This window comes from Staurois parvus, unplaced genomic scaffold, assembly GCF_062004578.1.
Source record: "Staurois parvus isolate SC_StPar_1 unplaced genomic scaffold, SC_StPar_1.0 ptg001455l, whole genome shotgun sequence".
Classification (NCBI taxonomy): Eukaryota; Metazoa; Chordata; class Amphibia; order Anura; family Ranidae; genus Staurois; species Staurois parvus.
In genome coordinates, this window is record NW_028319251.1 from 98880 (window position 1) to 118066 (window position 19187).

Here is a 19187-nt window from a genome sequence, read left to right on the forward strand (position 1 = left end):
AGAAATAGTTGGTGTCATTGGAAGGCACAGTGTCCCATTGTTGGTTTCAGTGGCCAGATATAGGCAAGCAAAGAGCGCAGTTTGGAGACAACTGCTATAGAACTTACTAGGGTTCACGGTCGCTCTGATCTATCCTGGAAGTCCTGCAGAAAGAAGGGGGAGCCGCTACAGGGACTGCATGGGCTGAGACAGCTCATCACCCATGGTGGTAAGTACTGCGGGGACCAGGAGGGTGTAGGGTGTTCACCTTTTTTCAGTTTTTCTGAAAAGGTGAAATTACACTTCAAGGTATACACCTTGGTCAACAAATGGGCACGTTTTCATTTTATGGCCAGCAATCCCTCTATTTATTTATTTATTTTTTGGGCCTAAGCTGTCATGGACTCCCGCACTGGGGATTGCAGTATGGCACCTGACCATCCATAGATTGGTCCGGCATGTATGCCATTACATTAGCGCTATGCTGTGCTTCACTAAGGACCAGCCGCTGTCACCACCTGAGGAGGAGAGGAAGAACCTATGTTGGAGAAGCCAGAAGACCTTTGGGGGAATAAAAGTTATGTATGATTTGATTAGACGGGGTGGCCTATTAGAAAGGAGGTGGTATCATTTCAAACCAATGTCTTCTGGAGCAGCCACAAGACCTTTGGAAAACCAAGGCATGTATAATTTGATTAGACGGGGTGGACTATTGGAAGGGAGGTGGTATCATTTAAAGCCAACATCGTCTGGAGCCCACGGAATACCTTTGGAAAACCAGGTATGTATAATTTGATTAGATGGGGTGGCCTATTAGAAAGGTGGTGGTATCATTTCAAGCCAACGTCTTCTGGATCAAACTCAAGACCTTTGGAAAACCATGGTATGTATAATCTGATTAGACAGGGGTGGACTATTGGAGGGGAGGTGGTATCATTTGAAGCCAACGTCTTTAACTTTGCATGAGTCTCTTATGACATCATGACCCTTTTAAACCAGCAATGTAGTCACTGCCACAGAGCCAAATTTGACAATATCGGGTGAAGATATTTAGACAGGATTTTTGTTCTGGTGGTAGGCCTTTGAGCATGCTCTGTGTATAGACATTGCTGTAGCACATTCGTCTTGTCCTGTAGAAGTACTGAGAGCCTTAATCTGGCCATAGATGGGTAGAACTTCAAACATTCTTGGGTAAAGAAGGTTCTAAGAAAGGTTCATTTTTCTAACCATTAATGGGGTCAAATCAGCGTTCATATTCGACCACAGTAATGCAAAAATTCAAAGGAGCTGGATGGAATTTTTTTTTTTTTCGAACGAACAAATTTCTAACAGTGTATGTGGATTTAGTTTGGTAAAGTCCATTCATTCCAAAATCAAATGTTAAAAGCAAAGTCTTTCGGACGACATACAAATGTTCTGAGAATTTTCATTTGAAGTTCTGTTCATCGATGGCCAGCATTAGGTGGCAGCTGGCACTATTGAGAAATGGGTAAATTATTTTTTATATATATATTTTGACTGGGGGGGGCTGAACTGGAGATGAGGAGAGCTAGAAAAAACTACCGATGGGCCTGACTTTGGTTCCAACAGTCTCCAAACAATTAAAGTTAGAAGAACATTACTGTTGGATAGCAATGCTGTCTGCTAAATATGTAAACCTGTCTATTCTGTATGGAGCCCTATACTTCATAAACCATGATTGCATGGATTGCTGAATTGTATATTTCATGGTTTGATGGTCAAAATGTAAGCAGAAAAAGTAGAAAGCTATTATAAATTATTTACAAACCTTTTTTTTTTTCTCAAATGTAATTGTCTTCATCTGTGTCGACTCCTCTAGTGTGAGGAAAACTTTGTCTCCTCTTATTGTTGGTACATAACCTTCCTCAAGGACACCTGAATAGATTACATTTCTTCATTATCTACTCTAGTAGGAACATTAATATTTTAGTCTGAAAAAGAACCCACTGTGTTACTTTACAAAAGAACAAAATGTCTTCCAGTGGGTACAGAAGTCCTTACCAGCCACTGTTGCAAATTCTTATCTCAGGTCGTCCTATACAAAGCAAGCCTCCTCATGGTGACCTCCTGAGGAATGTGCCCTATCCTCAGCCGCCCTATGCCCAGGAAAGCATTCGCCATTGCTTTGGTAAGGATCTTGTTTTATGTGATTTGTGCACAGAGGTGTTAATGACTGTTGTGTGGCCAATGTCGTTTTTGTGTTCTTGTCTGAATGTGCAATGTCTTAGTTGGGCCAGTTGCCCTACCAACACAGATTGAGCTTCATTTTGTAGATGGCAACCTAATATCTCTATCTTGTAGTATGTAGGCTTGCAGACCGTGGTCACGCATGGGGTTTAAAAGCTGCAGAGTGGTGTTGAATATAACCTGTTTGTTGGAGTGTCATATGGATGGTAGTGCACTTGTATACTCTTGCACTTGTATAGTAGCTGCTTGAGTTTGCAGTCTTGCAATTGAACGGCTGAGGTACGTGATGTCTTCTTGGGTGGTATAGTTGTCTTGAAGGTACGTGATGTCTTGTTGGGTGGTATAGTTGTCTTGAAGGTACGTGATGTCTTGTTGGGTGGTATAGTTGTCTTGTTGGGTGGTATAGTTGTCTTGTTGGGTGGTATAGTTGTCTTGAAGGTACGTGATGTCTTGTTGGGTGGTATAGTTGTCTTGAAGGTATGTGATGTCTTGTTGGGTGGTATAGTTGTCTTGAAGGTACGTGATGTCTTGTTGGGTGGTATAGTTGTCTTGAAGGTATGTGATGTCTTGTTGGGTGGTATAGTTGTCTTGAAGGTATGTGATGTCTTGTTGGGTGGTATAGTTGTCTTGAAGGTACGTGATGTCTTGTTGGGTGGTATAGTTGTTTTGAAGGTATGTGATGTCTTGTTGAGTGATATAGTTGTCTTGAAGGTGCGTGATGTCTTGTTGGGTGGTATAGTTGTCTTGAAGGTACGTGATGTCTTGTTGGGTGGTATAGTTGTCTTGAAGGTGCGTGATGTCTTGTTGGGTGGTATAGTTGTTTTGAAGGTATGTGATGTCTTGTTGAGTGATATAGTTGTCTTGAAGGTGCGTGATGTCTTGTTGGGTGGTATAGTTGTTTTGAAGGTATGTGATGTCTTGTTGGGTGGTATAGTTGTCTTGTCTATGACTCGCATTCTTTTTGTAAATAAATGTTTTGTGGGGTGTTTTTTTATTTTTAATTTTTTTTTCTTTGTGGCCGTAGTTTTTTGGTGTAGGGTAAAGCAGACCCACTTTTGTTTCTACTTTCCCACAGAAATTCATTAAAGTGCCCTAGGCCTCCTAAGATAGGCAACGCAAGTATCCCAGAGAAGCTTTGGACAGGGGGACATCATTCTCACCTAAGCAAGAAAGGCAGAAGCGCAGACTACACTTTCCTGAACAATGATAGTTCTTTGTGACTTGGTGGTTTCCCATGGGGTGGAAATTCATTAATGAATTAACACCCCAAGGGAAACCACAGAATCACAAAAAACTATTTTAACGTTCAGGGAAGTGAAGTCTGTGATTCCACCTTTCTTTCGTAGGCGAGAATAATGTCCACCTGCCAAAAGCGTCCTTGGGATACTCACGTCGTCTATCTTGAGAGGCTTTGGGGCTATGTAGAACACAAACAGCACATGTCTAGTGGAGCATCACCTTGGGCTGGCTTTTAGGATTCAGAAGAGACAGTAGGCTCCTGATGACGTCAAAGAGGGACCTGGCTTGTGGTGGATTTTTGTGGACAACTGCAGGACCATGCTGGATTCACTTGGTTGTTTTAAGCTCAGCCCAGCAGACAAGATATAAGAGGGGATTTGGGAGAAAAACTACCCCCAGCATGGTGAAGTTCTTTAAAGAAGTTGTCTCCTAAAGAAAAAAATTCTAAAAGATGTCTGCAGCAAAAGTCTATTCACACCTGTCTTGCTTGACCATGTCTTAGTTCATCCCGTGGTGTTTACAAAATCTTCTGGACCCCTGCTGTGGGTCTGGTGGGATTCACCAACCCGTACATTGACACTCTGTCCATTAAGACAGAGGCTGGAACCACGGCACTCACCCTAGAATTAGGCGTCCATCACACCAGAAGTGTGCCAACAGCAGAAGGTTCTTTGGAATGAAGGTCTGAAGCAGTAGGAGAGGCAAGTTTTCTATTACAGGGCGACTTTAATGATCCTCAGTGGGAATAAAGATTGATATTTTTTTTTTTTTAGTATGTATTTGTTGGGCGCCCACTTTATATAGTCCCAGTTTGGGTTCTCCGACACAAGCGGTCAACCAGTGAGCACCCTGTGCTGGGACATTTGGAGAGCCCAGCATTCTGTACAGCTCAGTGTCATGGAAGCTCCGTGTGATATACATGTTGTAGCATAAAGATTTTATATACATACAGGTGGCTGCGTGTTTTGTAGCTTGCACATGGATTGCGTGTAGTTCCAGGAGATCTGTCAGGTGGTGTCCTTGGCTCACGCCGGGTGTCATTGATTTCTGGAAACTTTTCTTCCTTTGCAGAACCCTCGTACCTCCCCGGATACACTGCGTTTGATGGGACCGATAGCGGTATGATTGGTCAGCAATTAAAACTCATTTCTTTTATTTCTTTTCTTTTTTTGCATATACATCCCTACAATGAATTGTCCTTCTAATTCATTTTCTTTTAAATTCTCCTTCAGGAACATTCATTCCTGAACCAATGGGTTTTCATCCAAACCGAATGAATTCAAAAGGTAAGACATGAAATGTCTGCGTTATACCCTTCAACCTGCGCATGTCCTCTTCTGTGATCCCTACACCTCACACTGTGTCCTCTGATCTCTACACCTCACACTGTGTCCTCTGATCCCTACACCTCACACTGTGTCCTCTGATCCCTACACCTCACACTGTGTCCTCTGATCCCTACACCTCACACTGTGTCCTCTGATCCCTACACCTCACACTGTGTCCTCTGATCCCTACACCTCACACTGTGTCCTCTGATCCCTACACCTCACACTGTGTCCTCTGATCCCTACACCTCACACTGTGTCCTCTGATCCCTACACCTCACACTGTGTCCTCTGATCCCTACACCTCACACTGTGTCCTCTGATCCCTACACCTCACACTGTGTCCTCTGATCCCTACACCTCACACTGTCCTCTTCTGTGATCCCTACACCTCACACTGTCCTCTTCTGTGATCCCTACACCTCACACTGTGTCATCTTCTGTGATCCCTACACCTCACACTGTGTCCTCTTATGTGATCCCTACACCTCACACTGTGTCCTCTTCTGTGATCCCTACACCTCACACTGTGTCCTTCTGTGATCCCTACACCTCACACTGTGTCCTCTTCTGTGATCCCTGCACCTTACACTGTCCTCTTCTGTGATCCCTACACCTCACACTGTCCTCTTCTGTGATCCCTACACCTCACACTGTGTCCTCTTCTGTGATCCCTACACCTCACACTGTGTCCTCTTATGTGATCCCTACACCTCACACTGTGTCCTCTTATGTGATCCCTACACCTCACACTGTGTCCTCTTCTGTGATCCCTACACCTCACACTGTGTCTTCTTCTGTGATCCCTACACCTCACACTGTGTCCTCTTCTGTGATCCCTACACCTCACACTGTGTCCTCTTCTGTGATCCCTGCACCTTACACTGTCCTCTTCTGTGATCCCTACACCTCACACTGTCCTCTTCTGTGATCCCTACACCTCACACTGTGTCCTCTTCTGTGATCCCTACACCTCACACTGTGTCCTCTTCTGTGATCCCTACACCTCACACTGTGTCCTCTTCTGTGATCCCTACACCTCACACTGTGTCCTCTTATGTGATCCCTACACCTCACACTGTGTCCTCTTCTGTGATCCCTACACCTCACACTGTGTCTTCTTCTGTGATCCCTACACCTCACACTGTGTCCTCTTCTGTGATCCCTACACCTCACACTGTGTCCTCTTCTGTGATCCCTGCACCTTACACTGTCCTCTTCTGTGATCCCTACACCTCACACTGTCCTCTTCTGTGATCCCTACACCTCACACTGTGTCCTCTTCTGTGATCCCTACACCTCACACTGTGTCCTCTTATGTGATCCCTACACCTCACACTGTGTCCTCTTATGTGATCCCTACACCTCACACTGTGTCCTCTTATGTGATCCCTACACCTCACACTGTGTCCTCTTATGTGATCCCTACACCTCACACTGTGTCCTCTTATGTGATCCCTACACCTCACACTGTGTCCTCTTCTGTGATCCCTACACCTCACACTGTGTCCTCTTCTGTGATCCCTACACCTCACACTGTGTCCTCTTATGTGATCCCTACACCTCACACTTGCATCACCTGTGCGCTCTGTGCCGTTTCCCTCTCTGATCCCCACACCTGTGCGCTCTCCATTGTGTCCTCTGATCTGTATTGTGTGCTTCCTGATGATTTAGTTTATCCATAGCTGACTATTGGTGGTTTTAACAATTTGTTTTCCCTTTATGTAGTTCTCTCTCCCTTTGTTGATGACAATCCATTTTTGGTCAATGATTTCCCTCCAAGAAATGCCGGCTTTGATGGCTTCGGTAGGATAATGGATGTAAACTTTATTTGTGATGTAAATTGCTTCTATAAAGTTGTGGTCAGCAGTCTGCACACCATCAATGGTACAAGGGAGCCGGAAGGTTCTGGATGTGCAGAACAACTCCAGGGTGTCATTATAATGTGCAGCCCCTGCATCCCTGAATGCATACAAGTAGCAAAGTATGTAGGTGCCAGAAATACCCTCAGGAAAAATATCCCCCCCCCACATACCCTTCATTGTTGTTGGATCTATAGTAATGTGTACATCTGGTACTGTAGGTGTACTTCTGGATTAAATACCTCCTGCTTTCCTAGCCCATGGTAGTATTATACTGGGGGGCAAATGACCGTCTTTTTCCCTTTCCCCTTTTTTTCCCTCTCCCCCTTTTTTTTTACTTTCCCCTTTTTCCCCCTTCTCCCCCCCCCCTTGTCCTCCCCCCCTTATCCTTTCCCCCCCCCCCCTTATCCTTCCCCCCCCCCTTATCCTTCCCCCCCCTTCTCCTTCCCCCCCCTTCTCCTTTCCCCCCCCTTCTCCTTTCCCCCCCCCTTCTCCTTTTTCCCCCTTTCTTCTCCTTCCCCCCTCCCCTTTTGCCTATCATCGTTCTTTCCCCCTTTTCCCCCTTCCCCCCCCCTACCCCCCATCCTTTCTCCCTTTCCCCCCTCTCCCCCTTTTTTCCCCTCCCCCTTTTCCCCTTTTTTCCCCTCCCCCTTTTCCCCTCTTTTCCCCTCCCCCTTTTCCCCTCTTTTCCCCTCCCCCTTTTCCCCTCTTCCCCTTTTTCCCCCCATATCCCCCTTTTTTCCCCCTCTCCCCCCTTTTCCCCTCCCCTCTCCCCCCTTTCCCCTCCCCTCTCTCCCCCTATCCCCCTTTTCCCCCCTCTCCCCCTATCCCCCTTTTCCCCCCTCTCCCCCTTCCCCCCTCCCCCTTTCCCCCCCCCCTCTCCCCCTTCCCCCCCCCCTCTCCCCCTCCCCCCCTTTCTCCCCCTCCCCCCCCCCTTTCTCCCCCCTCTCCCCCTTTTTTCCCCTCCCCTTCTCCCCCTTTTCTCCCCTCCCCCTTCCCCCCTTCTCCTTTTTCCCCCTCCCCTTTTTCCCCTCCCCTCTCCCCCTTTTTCCCCTCCCCTCTCCCCCTTTTTTCCCCTCCCCTCTCCCCCTTTTCCCCCCCTCCCCCTTTTCCCCCCCCTTTCCCCCTTTCCCCCCACATCTCCCCCTTTCCCCCCACATCTCCCCCTTTCCCCCCACATCTCCCCCTTTCCCCCACATCTCCCCCTCTCCCCTTTCCCCCCCCCCCTCTCCCCTTTTTCCCCCCTCCCCTTTTTCCCCCCCTCTCCCCTTTTTTTCCCCCCTCTCCCCTTTTTTTTTCCCCTCTCCCCTTTTTTCCCCCCTCTCCCCCCTCCCCTTTTTCCCCCCCTCCCCTTTTTCCCCCCTCTCCCCTTTTTTTTCCCCCTCTCCCCCTTTTTTCCCCCCTCTCCCCCTTTTTTACCCCCTCTCCCCCTTTTTTTACCCCCTCTCCCCTTTTCCCCCCTCCCCTTTTTTCCCTCCTCCCCCCTTTGTTGGCAATGGATTAAATATGTTTGCTCCTCGGATGATCCGTAAGACCCCTTTCAATGCGCTTTGGGAACATACAAAGGCCAGGACACAGATAGACAGACTGAGCTTGTTTAATGGTAACGTGAGTTGGGACTAAATACAAACAAGGACTAAGGAAGGGAGATCCCTCCAACCAATCAGAACATTACAGCTAATGATACTCTTCATGATGACCTCGTTCTAATCATTTTTCATATCTTGCGAGCTATGCTAATTTCGAAGACTCATGAAAGTCGACGTTCAGCACCCACAGCCAGATCAGCATTAGTAATGTCAATAATTATCCTCTCAGCAAACAGGTATCATGAGACAGGAACGGGTTATCATGGCCGCAGCTCATTGGCTTGGATAGTTTTAGCTGTGAGGGAGAAAATATGCTGATTTACAAGAATCCTAGAAAAACATCATAAAACAAGAAGAAATGTTTAACTCTTTTCTCCCACAAGGGTTGTCCACCCCAATCCCAACACAGGGCTACAAGACTTTCTCAGATCTTCTAGCAGCTTGGCGTTCCTTGCTCAAATGTCCATGCCCCAAGGTGTGTCCGTGGCCCAAGGTGTGTCCGTGGCCCAAGGTGTGTCCGTGGCCCAAGGTGTGTCCGTGGCCCAAGGTGTGTCCGTGGCCCAAGGTGTGTCCGTGCCCCAAGGTGTGTCCGTGCCCCAAGGTGTGTCCGTGCCCCAAGGTGTGTCCGTGCCCCAAGGTGTCTACTGTCTTGGAAATTCGCTTTAACGAATTTCTCCTTACCGTGAGTACTCGCAGTTGGATGCGCAGAAATCCCCCATAAAGCTGTGCGAATCTCGCTTACCACGACTGCAGCCAAACTACACGATTCCTGCCCATCCAAATACTTTGGTTCTGTTGAATTTGTGGGTGATGGAGCTCCGTTACCCTGGAATGATCACACGACACTCTAAGGCTGGTTGCAACTCACATAAGGGCTGATTTTAGGCTCAGCTCTCTGTTTTATTAGGAATACACACATGCCCCCCACATGAATAAAGTCAATCCCTCCCACCGAACAATACAATGGGGATTGCTTATACAGAGGATGTACATTCCAATTGGAGCATAGCCTTTGCTATTATCTATCACTGGTCCTCCCCCATGAACCTTCTGAGGTCAGCAGACTTCCTCCCCTTCCCCCCTATGAGCCATCTGAGGTCATATTTCCTGTCCTACTATCTTCTATTGGTATGTACATTCTCTGTACAAGCACTCTCTAAAAATATCAGTCTGTACCTGGATGGGCCCGATACGATCTTTATTAAAACACATCCATCCCAGATACAGTTTCAAGTTGGTAATGGGTTGTAAGATATGCATAAGCCTACACGTGGAGTTCACACCGCTTGCGCATTGCGTTATGAAGCCCACGTGGTACCATGCTGCTGATATGTGGATACAGGCCCACGGTCTACTGACAGCGGCATTCGCATGGAATGCCGTGGTGGTATACACGCCGGTCTATAAGCGCAGATCTGCCATCTCATCCATTACCAAGCCGAGTACTGTAATACATACATTGTACATGCGCATGGCCCAATTGCAGCCTTCAGAGCTTTAATTAAGCCACACGAGAGACATATGAATAACACGAATACATGACACATTTAAAGTTCGACCAACAATACAAAATTTCCATGACATTCCCTCCTGTTTTATCATATTCTCCTCGTGTCCCTTCTTGATCTTCTTCAGCTTGATGGGTGTAGTCTCAAACTTCAAAGAGTTCCTGTAGTTGTCCCTGAGAATAAAGCTCCACGGGGTACCTGAAACAACAAGACCCGACGCAGACTCGACGCAAACAGGCTTGATTGAAGCGATGATCCTCAAGAGCGTTGGAACCTTCACTACAGGAAGGCTCTTGCAAAAACCACAAACAGACTTGTGGTATGAATAAAGCTTGTGATCCCACGGTGGTCTGGGGAGATCCAGCAATAGATTCTCAAATTGCCCCTGCAGACGGGGCCACACAAGGCTGGTCTCGACCCAGACAGTTTTCCAAATCGCAGACACAAACAATGATGAGGCTTGAAGCTTGCTTGAAGGTCTTGGAGAATGTGGTCTTCAGAGAGATAAATTAGAGGGAAGCCAGGACGTAATCTGTAGAGAAGGTGGATGGTTGGTGAGGTCTTCCTCCGATCAGTGGTTGGAGTGGGATCCCAGGAGCGGGCATGGAGATGTGGTCGTCTGCCCAAGCTTGGTTTACACGGTCGATGAGGCAACAGGAACATCTCACCGCGGCATATAAAAGGCAGATGAAAAAGAGAAGCATCAGGATATACACTCCCACTTCCTTCAACCAAGATCCGATGGAGAACAGGAAATCTCCCAATCCTCCCAAACCCTTGAACGGATTCCAACCCTCACTAGCTATAGCTCTAGCTTTTCCCTGTAGTTCACTAACTTTGTCCATATGGGCCTGGACCTTGTCATCGGTGTCTTCTATCCAAGTACAACAATCCTCTCCGATGAACTCACAGAACCCCCCTTTGGCGGCTAAAAGATAATCAAGGGCCATCTTCTCCTGAAGCACTAAAATTCCCATCTGCCGTTGTTCTTGGGCAATTTCTCTGACAGCCTCTACGGTCTCGTTAAACATACTATCCACGATGACAGAAAAATTGTTCAGGCGCTTCATAAGTTCTATTCCCCATCCTGTCCATGAGGGGAACCAAGCCCATGCCTGGTCGCCCTCAGAGAACAGCTCCCTGCGAACTCTCCCTGCCATCCTTACCTTCTTGTGGACCATCAACTCTTCATGGTCCATCACTACATAGGATGCGGGGACTAGCTTTATGAGGGCACACGAACCTTTCGCGTTCTGGGGAAATGTTCTATAGGCTGCCGAACCACACAGAAAATAGTATGGACCTGTCAGAGCAGAACAGGAGGAGTTCCTCGTTCGGCCTCTGGTACTGAGCAACAGTTGCACAGACTGGGGGATTGCTCCCTCAGTCTGCACATCACATCCGTCCTTCCAACACACGTGGTCTGGTCGGTCAGTGTGGTTACTCAGAAAGGAAGTCTGGTTAGTCAGATTGACAGTTATACCTCCCTCGCAGGTGGTAGTCCCAACAAACTTGTTACCTGTGCCAAAGCTGATGTTAAAGCACACCTGAGGGCTGCCTAGCTGCCCAGTTACCCATAATGGACTGGTGAGGGCCCTACAGGAGCTAGAGCTAATATTGGTGCTGAAACTGATGTTACCTGCTAAAAATGTGTCATTAAGTTCTACCGACAAATGTCTACGTGGGGGCTGACCAGGGGTCCCTTGCTTTTTCATGCCGACGCGGATGTCATATAGGGCATGAACAGCGGCCATTGCGGACATGTGATGACTGGGTGGGGGCTTAGAGCATACCCAACAGTTGGTTTTGTTGGCGGTTCTGGCTAAACGCAGGTGCATTTTAAATAAAAAGTTGGGGTATCTGCCGTCTTTTCCTCCGTTCACACACATGTATGACATACAAACAAAAAGAAAAAGGAAAATGACACCCCTCATTCTCTGGTGTAGCTGAAAAGCTTCTTGCAGTGGCTTGCGTGCACCCAGTTGTCTCGTCCCTCGAGTTTGAGTGAGGTAGGTGTCGTCAGCTGGACTTGGTATGGTCCGGTGAACCGTGGCTCGAGTCCGGTTCTTTGATGTTTCTTTAGGACGACCCAATCACCTGGCTCAATAGAAAGAACACCTGTTATTGTATTTGGATCGGGGAGCGATTCGCGAACCCGATGGTGTATCTTCTGCAGCTCCCGTTGCAGAGATTGCACATAACCTGTAAGCTGTGAATGCAAAGACGACAACTGTTGAGGAAAGTACAACCCTGTTTTGGGAGGTCCCCCAAACAACACCTCGTAGGGTGACAGCCCATGTGGTTGCCGAGGGGCATTCCGGATGGAATAGAGGGCAATGGGGAGACACTCAGGCCAAGGTTTTTTGGTATCGGCCATGATTTTGGAGATCCTGTTTTTAAGGATTCCGTTGAGACGTTCAACCTTACCGCTACTCTCGGGGTGATACGGGGTGTGTAGCCCTTGGTTGATGTGAAGGGCTTTACATACCTCTGCAAAGATCTGTCCAGTGAAGTGTGACCCCCTATCGGACTCGATGGTTTCAGGTAGACCCCAGCGGCACACAACCTCAGACAGGATTTTCTTCGCCGTGGTACTAGCGTTGGCACATGTGACGGGCCACGCTTCAGGCCAGCCTGAAAACATATCTACACAGACCAAGGCGTATTCGTACGGCCCACTCTTTGGTAACGAGATGTAATCGATCTGGATGCGTTGGAAGGGGCGTTCAGGTTTTGGTGAGTGCCTTTGGGGTATTACTACCGTTCTGCCAGGGTTGTGTAGGGCACAGACTAGGCAAGAAGCTGCAAAGGTAGCTGCAGCAGTACTGAACCCAGGTGCAATCCAATGCTCGTCTACCAACGCACACATAGCCGTCTTAGATTGGTGCCCAGGGTAGTGAGCCAAGTGGGCCATCATGGGGAAAAGGGACTTTGGCAAACACCATCTTTTGTTCAGGCACCAAATGTCATTCGACCCTTGGGAGGCTCCTGCTGCTGTCCATCTAGCCTTCTCCTGCAAACCCGCCTGTGATTGCAGTTTTTTAAACTCGTCTAATGAAACCTCTGAAGGGATGGCCAGCATCAGAACCCCCGTTTCCTGAACCAGTGCACCGGCCTTTGCGGACCGATCTGCCAAAGCGTTTCCACATGCCTCCACACTAGTCTCAGTGGTATGAGCTTTCACCTTAAGAACAGCAATCTCCCGTGGCAGGCCGAAGGCAATGAACAACCTGTCAATCAGTTCTGCATGCTTCACCGGTTTACCTGAACTTGTGAGAAATCCCCTCGCTTTCCAGATGGGACCAAAGTCATGTGCAATACCAAACGCGTACCTCGAATCCGTATAAACATTAATCCTCTGACCTTCATGTAACTCACATGCCCTGGCCAGTGCCCACAGCTCAGCTTCCTGAGCTGACATATGTGCGTTCAGAGAGCCCTTTTCCACAACGTCACTTTCCGTCGTGACCGCGTAACCAGTGTGTGGCTTACCGTCTTGGGTGTAGTACCTGGACCCATCGACAAAAAGATTTTTCGCTTCCGATATTGGCGTTTCCTTCACTGGGTTGATCGCCGCTGACTCCAGTTCCATCAAAGAAATGCAGTTGTGTCCTTTGGAAGAGAGGTTAGTAGTGGACAAAGAAGACATGTTAGTAGAAGAGGTGTTAGTATTGTTAGTCGGGTTGCAAAATTCAGCACCGTCGTTGTTGTCCTCCCCCCCTTTCTCGTCTTCCAACACAGGAAGAAGAGAAGCTGGGTTAAGAATAGTGCATCGTTTGATAGAGAGGTTAGTAGGAGTTAGGAGGGCTACCTCGTATTTGGTCAATCTTGCTGCAGAGAGATGTTTAGTTTGGACCTGGTTTAGGATCTCTTGCACCGAGTGCGGAGTGTAGAGTGTGAGGGGTGAATCCAAAACGATGTCACCCACTTTTTGGACAAGGACAGCACAAGCAGCCACTGCCCTCACACAACCCGGGGACCCTTTGATGACTGGGTCCAGAGCGGTCGATAGGTACATGATGGGGCGGTATTTGGTTCCGTGAAGTTGGGTTAGTACTCCGGTTGCATGGCCCTGACTTTCATGACAGAAAAGGTAGAAAGGTAGGTCATAGTTGGGTAGACCTAGGGCTGGTGCTATTGAGAGTTCCTGAGTCAAATCTTGAAGAGTTGACCAGTCGTCATCTGACATTTGAAATGGTGTTTTGGATGTCAGCTCATACAGGGGACCAAGTTTGTCCGAGATGTTGGGGACCCAATCTCTGCAGTAGTTGATAAGGCCGAGGACGGCTCTCAGCTGACGGTGGTTTTTGGGTCTCTTTAGGTCTTGCAATGTCTGCACTCTTTGGGTTGTTAGGTGCCTGGTGCCCTGAGAAATACAATGCCCCAAGAAGATGACTTTCTCCTGGCAGAGTTGTAATTTCTCCTTGCTGGCCTTGTTGCCCGTTGACGCCAGATGGTTGAGTAATGAAACAGTATGTTGATAACAATCCTTTTTAGTGGGACAGCAGAGGAGCAAGTCATCAACATACTGTAACAACACCACCTCTGGATTCATTGGGGTCCACTGATCTAACACGATTTTCAGCTTGCAGCTGTATTCCGAGGGACTGGTTACTGCTCCCTGGGGGAGACGGGTCCAGGTAAGTTGTCGGCCCTGGAAGGAGAAGGCAAAAAGGTACTGACACTGGGGATCCAGGGGTACCGAGAAAAACGCGTTTGACAGATCAATGACGGTAAAAAATTTTGCATTGGGTGGTACGGTTGCCAGCAGGGTGTGTGGATTGGGCACCAAAGGGGCATCACTGATGATGATTTTGTTTACCGCTCTCAGGTCATGTACCAGCCGGTAGGTGGTCGGTTGACCAGGTGCTGTCTTTTTTGCTACTGGGAATAATGGTGTGTTACATGGCGACTGGGTTGGGGTGAGGACCTTTATCTGTAGATAATGGTCGATCTGGGTTTTTAGGCTGTCCATTTGAGCTACACTTAAAGGATATTGTGGTAGTTGTGGTAACACGCTTCCTGGTCTGATGTTGACTGTAGTTGGAGGTACCGGCAAGAGACCCACATCATATTTATCTGCTGCCCAAACTTTGGGGTCAACTTCAGCCAATACGTCCAACTCCAGACAATATGTAGCCTCGGTGAGATAAGGTAGGGCCAACAATGTGCACAGTCTTTCTTCCGACAGGGCACTACTCACCACAACACCCGATGGGGTGAACTCAATGACAGCTTGAATGTCTGACAAGATGTCCGCTCCCAAAAGATTGATGGGGACGTCATCTGAGACCAGCACTGACCTGACAGCCTCAGTGTGCAGACCTAACCTGAAATGGAGTGGTTTGGTGGACTGTAGAGACACTGTTTGACCTGTGAGACCTACCGTCGGTGTGTTTGCCCCTGAGAGGGGTACCTTGCCTTGGATGTCCTGTTTTCGCAAGACTGTTCTGGCTGCACCGGTGTCGATGAGGCAAGGGAGGGGATATTTTAATTCCTCGAGAAAAAGATGGATCTGGGCCGACACCGATTTGCCAACTTCCTATGAGGATTCATAGGAGTTACTTACCATGGTGGTCATAGGGGCGGGGGACTCATCAGGAATGAACTGCCACCGACCTTTAGGTAATTGGGGACAGCTCCTCCTCATGTGCCCCGTTTGGTGGCACTGGAAGCACCTGGGTGGGGGCCTATCCTTCCTGTGACCCAGATCCCTTGGTTTTTCGTGTGGGGTCTGGGACATAAGAACTTTGGCCTTGTCTTGTTTTCTTCTATCCATTTCCCTCTCTATTGCCGCAAGAGTGGAAAGGATAGCAGGGATAGACATCTCATTATATTCGGGTCGGGCCAGAACCAGCCTTTCCCGAATTTTAATATTGATGCCTTCCAAAAATTTGGCCCGCAACAGAATGTGCGTCGCGGTCACCTTTACCCCTTCAGTTGGAGCATCAGGTCCAACTTCCAGATCCGCATCCAGTGCCGCCTGCTTGAGACGGCGCCAGAAGCAGGCGCTTTCCTCATTAGGACCCTGGGTGAGCTTCATCATGTCCGTAGTAGAGGTAGCACCATACATTTCTGGAAGCTTTGCCTTTAGCTGTGTACAGAACTCTTTGCCCCCTGAAGTCATCTCCTCATGCGTGGTTATAGAGCACCCTGCAATCACTGTACTGGCCACTTCCATGCCCACCTTTGCCCGTAGGATCTGTGCACAATCTGACCCGCTCATACCATAGCTGAACTGGTTTTGTCCAAACATTCGAGCAAATCCTCTCGGATTGACTCGATAGTCCGGGAGCTCAGCCAGAATAGTGCGGATCTCTGCCGGGGTGAAGGGGACATGCCAAACTACCCGTTCCCCTAAAGTCCGTTCCCCCCGTGCATTGGGAGGACCTTCAAATTGCTGCACCCTGACTGGATAGGCCTCGGTCCGGGAAGAGTGCAAGGGCTGACCCAGCATCATCGGTGGGCTTAGATTAACCACCTCGCTTACTGCACCTTCAGGTTTGAGGTCCCTCAGATCAGGGTATAGCTGGGGGGCAGGGGTCTGATCAGTGGTTCGTAGCGCTTTGATGCAATCCGCCCTGTTTTTTAACCGGGTGTCTATTCCCCTTGATTCACAGATAGTCTGCAAATCGGTTGTTGAGTAGGCTTCATAGTTGGAAACAGAAGGAGCTGGGGTGAAGCAGGGAGAAGGGAGAAGTAGAGGCAGAGGCTGAGGCATAGAGACAGAAGACACAGAAGGTATGTCAAGAGTGACGTCACTAACAGAAGAGACAGGTGCAGTTATACTTATCTCAGCCACTGTTGGTTGTTGGGGAACCCCAGTAGACCCTGATCCTGCCTGCCTTAGTAGAGTCAGCCCTGAAAGAGCTTCCTCCACCTCTGACACTGGATCCTCCTGTTTTATTCCCTCTGGAGGCCAGGTATACATCACCTGGTTCTTCCGGACAGACACCAGTTTATGTATGCCTTGCTTCCCTAATTGGATTGACCTGTGAAGCCATAGCTGTGCGATCTCTAGTTCTGACGCCTGCATCCGTGGTTCAAATTCAGAGATGAATTTTTCCCACCTCCATGCGTCAAATGTACCTTCCCGGGGAATTTCCCATCTGGTACCCTTCGACCATTTATTCCACCTTTTGAGGGGTTCTGTAGACTTCCCCCCCAAACTCACCTTCATCAGTTGTGCAGCTGTCCTTACCCTGAAGAGGGCTGGTTCCCCCTCTCTCTTCATGGACTGACTACTGCCCATCGTGACTAGTCACTGGTATATATCCCGCGTCCGGGTACCTGTTTACCCCCTGGAGCACTCGGTGGGATCCTACCGAGAGGCCTGATTCCACCACTTTCCCAGCACAGCGTAATTTATGTGATACTTATCGATCACCCGAAGCGCATCAAGTGGCGGTCAGACTGAGAGCACACCTCCCACTCCCACAGCGCAATTTGTGTGATCCTGACCACCCGAAGTGTTTGTGGTGACCAGGATTTCCCTGGACCGCCCACTCACACAGCGTAATTTATGTGGTTCTCATCACCCACTGTGTTTGGCAGGCCACACCGCACAATGATGAAAGTGGCTTTTCTCTCCCTGCACACAGTAGCTAACACAAGTCAAAACAAAAAGAGGGGTTCTTGGATGTTACTTAGGGGTCACTGGTTGGGCAGAAACCTGCTAACTGACCTTTAGGAAATTTGTGTAAAAAGAAAAAAAACTTTCCTAATACACACAGAAAAACCCTTTTTCAACCTGAAAAACTGTTAAAAAGGACAAAGTGGATCCTTATGAAAAACACGGGACGTTTCACAGTAAAACAATTACACAGAGGTAAACCGAAAAACTGCGCCAAAAGTAACCTTGTTGCTGACGCAAAAATCACTCCTATCAGCACCGCTAAACGATCCACGTTATACACGCAATCTTTACTGCAACCACCTAGAACCGTTTACACAAAAAGTCTGCTGGACGTGAAACACGCGACACAGCAGCTTAAAACAAACCCGCTTTACAATAAGGAACTACTTTTAACAGGAAAAACACAAGAAAAACATAATCACTATACAAGAAATCTATGTGCAAAAACCCAGACTTCACCGCGCTCATTAAATGTGGAACACGTGAAGGGAAAACTCGCTTAATACACTTTAAATTGGCTGGCAATACGCAAATTTAAAGCTAAAAGCAAACAAATGAAACTGTAAAAAAATTTGGATTAAAAACACAATATGGGTCAAATGCATATAGGAAACTTCATGCACATTGCATAGAGATTACTGCACATATGGTAGTCAACAAAATGGCCACCAAACAAAAGGAGTCCATGTGGTTTAGTCAAGAAAATGACCCCCCACAGAGGAGCACATGGCAGATACTAGAATGACCCCCCACAGGGAAGCACATGGTAACGCTAGAATGGCCCCCCACAGGGAAGCACACGGCAGCCTCTAGCCTCAAAATTGCCTCTTACATAAAACAGACGTTTGGACAGAACATACACTGGACAATTACACAACAATATGAAGCACACATACAACACAATTTGGGCACAATCACAGAACGGACATAAAACACCAACATATCACACTAACATGCACATGTAACAAAAAGGACCCCCTGCTGCATGCTTGCTGGGAGCAGTAATACCACAAAACATTGTACAGATCACATACACACAGAGATCTTACAACAGTTAACAATTAACCTAAACCTTTCAGCACTGTAATAATTACCTCACGTGGAGGGGGGTAAAGCAATCACCACAGTACCTACAGCCCACAAATACTTACCTAACACTATGCAACAACTTTTACCCACTAAAACATATACCCGTTTAATTTTTGGTTGGACGATTTTTAAACTTGACCAAATCCAGCCAACCAAAACCCACCCCCCCTGCTGCTCTCAGCAGAGACAAACCCTCGTCTTTTCACCCACAAATCAAGAGTTTAGGACAAAAAACGAGGTCCTTGTTAAGCGGTATTTCTTGTTAGCTAACAGAGAGCGAAATCAGCCACACGAACACGCAAAAAGCGATCCTCTTAATGGCAGAGAGACCTGAAATGTGCCGGCATACTTTTTGCTAGTTCATGATGGCCATTCCCCCCTCGTTCTAGGTTAGCTACGCAAGAATACGCGTTAGTATCCACCAGGCTCGCCAAACTGTCTTGGAAATTCGCTTTAACGAATTTCTCCTTACCGTGAGTACTCGCAGTTGGATGCGCAGAAATCCCCCATAAAGCTGTGCGAATCTCGCTTACCACGACTGCAGCCAAACTACACGATTCCTGCCCATCCAAATACTTTGGTTCTGTTGAATTTGTGGGTGATGGAGCTCCGTTACCCTGGAATGATCACACGACACTCTAAGGCTGGTTGCAACTCACATAAGGGCTGATTTTAGGCTCAGCTCTCTGTTTTATTAGGAATACACACATGCCCCCCACATGAATAAAGTCAATCCCTCCCACCGAACA

The 19187-nt window shown here is 47.9% G+C and overlaps 1 protein-coding gene across 29 annotated transcripts in view; it reads left to right on the top strand.

Moving 5' to 3' along the window:
- LOC149435880 (PC-esterase domain-containing protein 1A-like) overlaps positions 1-19187 on the top strand; it is a 120564-nt gene that overhangs the window by 85032 nt on the left and 16345 nt on the right. For 26 of the 29 annotated variants that reach the window (XR_016308357.1, XM_089662304.1, XM_089662303.1 and 23 more), the window contains 4 exons: positions 2030-2128; positions 4498-4554; positions 4659-4712; positions 6483-6560. Coding sequence is in view for 28 of the 29 variants with exons in the window: in XM_089662304.1 (XP_089518430.1) it covers positions 2030-2128; positions 4498-4554; positions 4659-4712; positions 6483-6560 (288 nt within the window). In the remaining variant the exon portion in view is untranslated. The remainder of the gene's footprint in view (positions 1-2029; positions 2129-4497; positions 4555-4658; positions 4713-6482; positions 6561-19187) is intronic. The other 3 variants (XM_089662306.1, XM_089662320.1, XM_089662321.1) reach the window with 3 other exon arrangements.